At 35.5% G+C, this 8,992-nt stretch overlaps 1 protein-coding gene across 1 annotated transcript; it reads left to right on the top strand.

Moving 5' to 3' along the window:
- The first annotated feature begins 2,900 nt into the window (after positions 1 to 2,900).
- LOC150029969 (uncharacterized) lies at positions 2,901 to 5,186 on the top strand. Its single transcript, XM_090310210.1, has 3 exons — positions 2,901 to 4,086; positions 4,198 to 4,390; positions 4,482 to 5,186. The coding sequence occupies exons 1-3, from the start codon at positions 3,649 to 3,651 to the stop codon at positions 5,054 to 5,056; spliced, it is 1,206 nt and encodes a 401-aa protein (XP_090166336.1). The 5' UTR covers positions 2,901 to 3,648; the 3' UTR covers positions 5,057 to 5,186.
- The last annotated feature ends 3,806 nt before the right edge of the window (positions 5,187 to 8,992 follow it).

Below are 8,992 nucleotides of genomic sequence, written 5' to 3'. Positions count from 1 at the left end.
GGGCAGAATCAGAAGAATTTTTATCGGCCCTTATCCTGTTATATATGTAAGGGTCTGCACAAGGCGAGCGAATGTCCGGAACGAGCCGCCTTTAATACTTTCCAAGCCTCATTAGCTTCGGACTGGAAAGGCAAAGTTGTTCAGGTAGAATACAAAAATGTGTAAGCAGAAGAAGATAGAACCCCATGGGTTGGGGTCCTAAGATATTTAGCTGCCCTCTAAAAGGATGTAGGAGAAGAAAAGGGATCCCACGGAGGTGGACTGATGTATGTTGATGCTTGGATCAACCATAGATCGGCCAAAAGTACCATGGTCGATTCGGGGGCCACCCATAATTTTTTGTCCGAAATAGAAGCCAGATGGCTGAAACTTCGTTGGGAAGGAGGGGCAGATAAAATGAAAGCATTGAACTCTGAGGCCTTGCTGATTACAAGAATGGAAAAGAAAACAGTCGTAAAGTTGGGGGACTGGAGTAGCCCTGTCGATTTTGTGATCGTTAAGATGGATGACTTTGATGTGGTGTTGGGAATAAAGTTCTTACTTGAGCATAAGGTAATACTGATACCCCTCACCAACTGTCTAGTGATCACCAGGTCTACGCCCACTGTTGTGCATACTGAGATTAGACAGCCGAAGGGGATAAGGATGATCTCGACCCTCCAGTTGGAGAAGGACTTTACCCACAAGTCATCTTGGAGCAGTGTCGTGTCGTTGAACCGGACAGTTTACACAAGTTCCCGACTCCAAAGAGGAAGAGAAGAAGAAGAAGAAAGCCTAGACACCGAGAGTTCCTACCAAAAGACTGGGTTCGAGTAAATTTGTGCCTGAGTTTCGAAGTCGAGGGCAAAGAGAACATCACCTCGTGAGCAACTTTAAGGGGCCAGTGGAAGTCATTGAAAGGGTTGGGAAAACCTTTTATCAGGTGCATTTACCATCGTGGATGGAGATTCATCTTGTCATCCATGTAACTAGACTGAAACCCTATCATCCCAACCATGCCAAGGAGAGATGTAGGGTGGTGACCTGTTTGCAGGCCACAACGAAGAGAATGCAGGAGAAGAAGTCAACGAGAGACTTGCGGGAAAGAGCGATAGAGTGGAAGGACCAGGACCAAGCTGGGAAGAGTTCTTGGAGACGTGGATAAGCCTCCAAGTCAGAGAAGTTCGTTGGGAGCGCATGGAAGGCCTCAAAGGCAGCTGCTCAACAATTTGTTGAGTTCGAGCAGAGTCGGTTGATGGGGACGTCAACCAATTGAGTGAAGGAGAATGTCACGGTCATGCTTGTCCAGGGCGTGTTGCCGATGGTCGCATGACCGCCTCCACCTCTTTTTACTATGCTCTCATCCTATGTTTCATTTTGCTAGATAGTTAGGTTATATGTACTGTTTTTAGTGAGTGACCGCTCGCCCATTTCTATATGCAAGGGTAGCGGATGTGTTTTTGTTCAAAATGCACTATATGGGGATAAGACTAACCATCACTTCCCTATACCCGGAGTAGTATGTTATAAAGTTGTTGTTGTTTATTGCTTTCTAGCCTACTACAATCTTTCTCTTCTCTATTCTTACAATCAAACTGTTTGCGAAAACCTTTTCTCCAAACCCGTTTTCTAAAAGTGTTTTCTCTAAAACGGGGGTGGAGGTTGCGAGAGGCACTCGGTGTGCCATCGGCTGTCCGTATTTGAATTGGCTAACTTGTTCGTGAGCGGGAACAAGTGTAGCACAATGAAGTCTCGGAAAATGCGATTGTGACACATAAACACCCCTTGAATTTCAAATGTAGGTTTTAGTTTTTGAGTTTGATTTCATTTTTGTCTCTAGTTCCAAAATATTTCAATTTTACCCTTAAGATTTTGAGTTTTGTTTTTATTTGGTTCTTGGATTTCAAGATTTATACTTTTAAACTCGTTTTTCTTTACTAAATATTTACTTTAGTCTTTAGTATTAATGTTTATTAATTAATTTAAAATAATTATGAAATGAATTTCTAAAATTAATTTTAATAGTGATGAAAAAAATAGTGAAACTAAATCAATTATATTTATTTTTTATTTTTTAATTAATAAATAAACATTAATACTAAAAATTGTAATTGAGTATTTATTAAAAAATTGAAGTTAAAAATGTAAATCTTAAAAGTTAGAGATCAAATGAAAATAAAACTTAAAAAAATAAAGTTCCAACATTTTAAAATCTAAAAAAAAAAAAATAAATCAAATTCAAAACTTAACAATTATAAATATAATATTTTTAGAATTTAGACATCAAATAAAAATTAGATCAAAATTTGAAAACCAAAATGGTAATTTCTCTTTTATTTATTTTGAAAACTCTGTTGAAAGTTCTGAAGCTTCAACTATATATGTACTTTTATGATTTGTTACGAAACACGAGACTGTACCAAGAATTCATTTTCTTAAAATAAATAATACTATAAACGAGTATCTCTATAAAAATCGCTTTCTCAACGTCTTCCTAAGAAAAAAAAAAAAAAGTTAATATCAATTTTATTTTTCTCGAGAGTAAAATTTTTTTTGCTAACACCGTAAACTTTGCCCCATTTTCGTCGTTCCCCACTTCGCCTAAAAACAATTAATAATTAAAAAAACAAGGGAAAATTGCTCATTTGCCACGATCCCCCTTTCGATGATTTTCGATATCCACGGAAAACGAGGGGCATCTACCCGATATTCCATACTAGTGGAGGGGTGTTTTTGGATTTTCACTTCCTTTTTTTACCACGGATAAATTAATGTCTAAAAACAATTTTTTTAAAAAAAAAAAAAGAAAAAAAGAAAACTACCCACCACTTCACTCACGCGACACGTATCGCTATCTGGCCCATCTCCATGGACCCAAACTGCGTGCAATAATTGTCACGCGAGCAAACTGCCAATTTCAGGATTATTACTGCCATGTAGGACTCCACGTGGCAAATATTTTGTCCACTCAGCAACCCATCTTCTTCTATTTCCTTATAAAATCCCCGGCCCGGTTTTCTCCCCCACTACATTACTCTCACTCGCTCCATTCCCATTCAGGACCACCAGTCTTCTTCTTCTTCACAAAAACCATTCTCTCCCATTCCATCTTCTCCGACGACCTCCTTGTCGGAAGATGAATTTTCCGATCAACCTCCCCTTCAGATCCGGACTTGCTGTTTCTTTCTCCGATCATCGTCGTCATGTTTTTCACGAAAAATCTCTGAGATAAACCCCCTCTCCTTTTTCCTTTCCTTATTCTGTACTCCAGCATTTTCCCGGAGGTATTTTCTCTTTCGGTCTTTGTATATATATTTTTTCGGTGGTTTTTTACTTTCGATCGCTGCACGGATATTCTGAGCGTGGAGTAGCTGACATTGAATCCGGAGCTGTTTGGTTTTTTTTTTTTTTTTTTTTTTCGTGTTCTGAATGGGACTGGGAGGTTCTGATTGTACATGCAAGTATCTGGAGTTCATTTCTCCGATTTTTCTCCGTGATTTAGCTTCTGAGAGTCGTGAATTTCAATGCCAGACCGTGTTTGTCATTAGTCTCTGGAAATTGAGCTGCACAGAGGAGAGTTTCAGGAGGCGTAGTTAGGGAGTTTCACCGGAGCAAATCTGTACTGTCCTTTTTTTTTTCTTTAACCCTTTTGTTCGTTTCTTCTCGGTCATGCCTTTTCCGATGAAGATCCAACCGATTGATATCGATGTTCAGACGGTGAGAGAACAGGTTCGTACTGAGTCGGCCAAGCCTGTGTTCAAATCGCGACTGAGGCGACTTTTTGATCGGCCATTCCCGAGCGTTCTGAGAATTGCTGCGGTTGAAAAGCCGATTATTGTCGGAGAACCAGCTCAGTTTAGCAGCAAAGATGGAGGAGGAGGGACAGAGTTGGAGCCAAGCTCGGTTTGCTTGGATAAGATGGTACAAAATTTCATTGAGGAGAACAACGAAAAGCAACCGGCAACCGTGAAGTATGGTCGCAATCGCTGCAATTGCTTCAACGGCAATAGCAATGATAGCTCCGACGACGAATTCGATGTATTTGGGGGTTTTGGGGAATCGATCACCTCCGGATCATCAGGTGGCGATGCATGTGATATACTCAAGGTAATTGCTCCACATTTCTTTTCTTCCTCTTCTTCCTCCTTTAACTGAAAACTCCAAATTTGGGGATTCGAGCTTCTTCATAGTTTATTTGACAACAACATTTTGTTACAGGGTTTAATTCCTTGCACGAGCGTTACGGAGAGAAATCTCTTGGCGGACGCTTCGAAAATTGTCGAAAAGCATAACAAAATTCACAAACGTAAAGACGATCTACGCAGAATCGTAACCGATGCTCTCTCATCTCTCGGCTACAATTCTTCCATCTGCAAATCAAAATGGGAGAAATCCCCTTCTTTCCCAGCTGGTACCAACACAACTTCCCCCCTTCCAAACCCTAATTTCTTACACTAATTCTTAAATTTCAATTCCTAAGTTCAATATCAATTCTGTTTTAGGTGAATACGAATACGTGGATGTGATTCTGGATGGAGAACGATTGCTTGTTGACATTGATTTTAGGTCGGAATTCGAGATTGCTCGTTCCACAGGAACATATAAGGCCATCCTTCAGACGCTGCCATACGTCTTCGTCGGAAAATCGGATCGTCTCGGACAAATTGTATCCATCGTATCGGATGCTGCAAGACAGAGCCTGAAGAAGAAAGGAATGCACTTTCCGCCATGGAGGAAAGCTGAGTACATGCTTGCCAAATGGCTTTCTTCTCCAACCAGAACCGCCGACTCTCTCCCGACCGCTGCTCCAAAGGCCGAACCCGAAGAAACCAAACCCCCAATCCAAAACGACCCGCTGGTAACCGACACCGATTGCGGTGAATTCGAGTTGATATTCGGCGAGGAATCAACCCCGAGCGTGTCCATCTCCGGCGATTCTGAATCGCCGTCCGGTGAAAATAAACCGCCGACGGGGACTGCTCCCCCGTGGCAACCTCCTGCGATCAAGCCAAAGAGCATAGATAAAGGAGCTAAGATAGTCACCGGATTAGCTTCCCTTCTCAAAGAGAAATCTTGAGAGAGAAAAAAAAAAGTTTTGGATTTTTCCATTCCCCCCCCCCCCCCCCCCCCTTAATTTTCAGGATTAAAAAAATATATGAACATAAAAAAAATATATATAATATAAATACCTTCATAATATTTTGATACTTCTCTTATTATTTCCGATTCTATTTGCTCTTTTATTCGATGATTTCTGTACTAAAATAATGAAAAGGAAAATTAAATTAAAATATAATACAAGGAAATATAGATAAAAATAATAGTCATATAGGTTGGTTTCCTGGGAAGGAAACAAAACAATATCCATAAATGGTGAGGGGAACTTTTTGTTTTTGCCATCTAGAAAAGAAATTTCGCAACTTGTAAGGACCATTTAGAAATTGCAAATAAGAGATTTTGAGGGGGTAGTTTCAGAATAAAGCGAAAAGTTGGGGATGTAATAGATAGATGACGGCAGTCAGGCAAAGAGAGAGAAAGAGAAGTGGTGAAGTCTCGAAGGGCGTGACGGTAAATGAACTCATTAGAACGGCGTGATATTCTCTTCCCTCTATCCTCGTGTTTAAACTCTAGTTTTTGTGTAATTAATTTCACTGCCAATCTTTTTGGCCGTTTTGACCGTTTCGCCCTTTTTCCCAATCTGAACTCTTTTTTTAAAATTCGAATTAAATTATTATTTGATTTTTAAAATTCAAATCATTGTTTTTCGAATTTAAATAATTGAAAAAAAAAAAAGGAAAAAAAGAAAGAAAGAAGGGTTATAATGTCATATCATTGTGTGTTATACTTTTGATGGGAGTGGGTAGGGTCGGTTACTAAAGGGCTGAGAAGACAATAACTATTTAAAGAAGGTGTGGGTTCCTTTTCCTCTTTCCTCTATCTTTTTTCTTTTTTCTTTTAATTTTTTTCCTTCTTTAATAATAATAATAATTATTATTATTATTGTACGCGGTTGAAAGCAACCTTTCACCTACTTCTTTTACATTTTTTTATAATTCTTTTTGAAAAAAATTTGGAGGTTGCTTGGGAAGGTGTAAACTTGATTTTCATCTATTCTCCACAGCCACACGATATCAGGGGGAAAATTTTAAAAGAGAAAAATTAAAAAATAAAGTGAGAGGGAGGGAGGGATAAGGTGCATGTGTGCATTTAGTAATTGCGCTGGTCTATCAGTTTTCTTGTATTTTCTTTTGGATTATTTATTTCTTGGAATATGCTTCTGGCTTTGCTTGCCTTTTTTTTTTTTTTTTTTTTTTGGTATACGTAATTTTCTAATTTTGATGGGCATACTCCCAATATTTTACTGACAATAGTAGACAAAAATATATTCGAAATTTTGATGATCCCAAAAATTCATTAATCCAACCAAGTTGTATTAGTTTGAGGACAACTTGGGTGGCTTAGTTTGAGTGTAACTTGGGTTAGGTCATGGTAAACGCTACAATTTTGAGAGAATTAGAATAATGATATATAATATAATACTAATAAACAAATTGTTTGGGTTTAAATAAATGGTTCAATTTCAATTAATTTTATGCATCAAAGCAATTAACTCAGGTTTCATCCTCGATCCGTTCAATTAATAGTGATTGGCACACTATCTTCGATCTTATAAGCCGAGACATTTGGGACAATTAGTTGGTTATTATAGTTTTAAGTTATAACAATTTGTGTTTGAGATGTAGATGTTTTTATTTTGATAGGAAATCTCTCTATTTTTTTATTTTTTTTTTAGATGTTTAATGGACAGTTTTATAACATCGGCCACTATTTTGGAAATTATTTCATATATTAAATATTACGTGTCTAACATTCAAGAATTCAAAATTATTAACATTTTTCTAGAATCTACAATGACTTTGTCCAATTTGAAAAGGAAAGAGAGGACGAGGATTAAAACATTTTCCATGGAGTCAAATGTAGTAATGTAGGGAGTACAAACTCACTCTACATTGATATCCTCTCCTATTTATTGTCGTTGTATTTGTTTCTAGCCCACATCTAAGGTAAATTGGTAATGACCTTTTATTTAGCATCTACTCCAAATTTGTCCTTTCTTTTGTCCATTGAAGCAATGTGTCACTCTTGAACCATGTTTATTGTTTTGTCCATAGCCACTAAAAGTTCATTCTCGATTAGGGTTGACAAATATCTTCAAATATTATTTAATGAAGGTGATAAATGAAATTTTTTAATTTTTTCTGTAAAAATGGGGTTATAAATTCTTTTTATCTCCCCATTCTTCCTCTACCCATGAGCTTTTAACTTATTATTACAATATATTGATATATTTATTAACCCCTAATTAGTAGTTTATTTGTCAATTTAAGTATAGTTCAATTAGTATAAACATGTACTATCAACTTCAAAGTCTGAAGTTCGGTCCCTCCACCTCACATATTATTAAAAAAACACTAATGTAAATCTAATATAAATAATGAATTTTATCTATATTTCTACTAACATCAACATTTTAAATTGATTGTTATTTACAATTTTTCTTTTAGTACAATTGTGGATAGGAGATTAGTATCACATATTTCGTGGTTACTGACACACTCGTTCGTTTTCGATTGAGTTATATTCGTAAGGGAATTTTTTTTCCCTATTTGTTTACATTTTTTCTTGAAAAAAACATTTGGTTAGATGGAGTGGTAGTTAAATATGAATAATATCTCAAAACATTAATTGAAAAAACAAAAAAAATAGAGACACGTTGGTCATGCAAATAAATAATAATAAAATAATAGAGATGGGCTCCTCAGATTCTCGGCCTTATCCGTTGATGATTGGACCTGTCGGCCCAAACGCACTCTATATTCAAAGTTATTATACCTTTATTTTCCACTTTTCACTTCTTCACTTCTTCGAGACATGTGGTCCCCTTCTTTTATTTATTTATTTTTTTAAAAAAAAAATTATCAAATAATAGTTACATTTTATATTCATGTGTTTCCGATTTCATAGTCTCTTTTTACAACCGTTTTTTTTACCCTTATCATCATATACACATACAAAAGCTTCCATGACGTGAAACTTAACTATGAAACGTTACCTTGTCACAATGTGACGTGCTTTCAGTGCCAATAAAAAGTAATCTATCTAATGATATTTAACATTCAGAAAACTGTTAAATAAAAGGAGTCCCAAGTCAAAAAATCACAAATACCACCTTGTCCCGGACCGTCGCAAGGAAAACTATAACCAAAATCCTTTTTAATTGGCATTAATTTGGAACCACGTGCATCTAAAGCACCTTTCTATCAAGTTTAATTTGATTTTTTAATGAATGAAAATAATTAAATAAAAAAATTATGATTAATCTAGATAACTATGTCTCGTTTTATATTTATTTGGTTTTGTATTTTGTATATAATAAAAAGTTCAAAATCACTTTTAGTCCATAAATTTTCATAAAAGTAATAATTTAGTCATGAACTTTGATCTATAATGATCTAGCCACTATATTTTCAATTTTGTAATAATTTAGTCAATGAACCTTACTATGTAATGATCTAGTCCTTGAACTTTAAAATTTGTAACGATTTAGTCTCTATTATAAAAATTAATATTAAGGTCTAATGAGATTCCATGTATAAATAAATCATTAAACTAATTAGAGGCTTTAATATTTTTACAAAATACAAAGTTTACATCATAAAGTATTAAAAATGGACATCTAATTTTGATTAAAAAAATTATGTTTGAGACTAAATTGTTAAAATCTAGGGACTAAATTGTTGTAAAATTAAAGATGTGGGGACTAAATTGTTATTTTCATGAAAGTTTAGTGACCAATAGTGTTTTTTAACCTAATAAAGATTAAGCTTATAATATTACTTTATTTTATTACTTTATTTGTTTCATTGTCCACTTTTGTATGTTTTTAAAATTCAAGCAAAATTTTGAAAACTAAAAATAAAGATGCTACTTAGTAATCATATAGTTTTTTTAA

This window comes from Benincasa hispida, unplaced genomic scaffold (assembly GCF_027475165.1).
Source record: "Benincasa hispida cultivar pf3 unplaced genomic scaffold, pf3_genome.v1.1 HicScf740, whole genome shotgun sequence".
Classification (NCBI taxonomy): Eukaryota; Viridiplantae; Streptophyta; class Magnoliopsida; order Cucurbitales; family Cucurbitaceae; genus Benincasa; species Benincasa hispida.
This window is presented reverse-complemented; position numbering and strand designations above follow the sequence as displayed.

What these genes read in the sequence shown, in the direction of transcription:
- LOC150029969 (XM_090310210.1), top strand. Translation starts at nt 3,649, where the DNA reads ATGCCTTTTCCGATGAAGATCCAACCGATTGATATCGATGTTCAGACG. An exon ending in ATGCATGTGATATACTCAAG is followed by an intron (nt 4,087 to 4,197) that starts GTAATTGCTCCA and finishes ATTTTGTTACAG; the next exon opens with GGTTTAATTCCTTGCACGAG. An exon ending in ATCCCCTTCTTTCCCAGCTG is followed by an intron (nt 4,391 to 4,481) that starts GTACCAACACAA and finishes ATTCTGTTTTAG; the next exon opens with GTGAATACGAATACGTGGAT.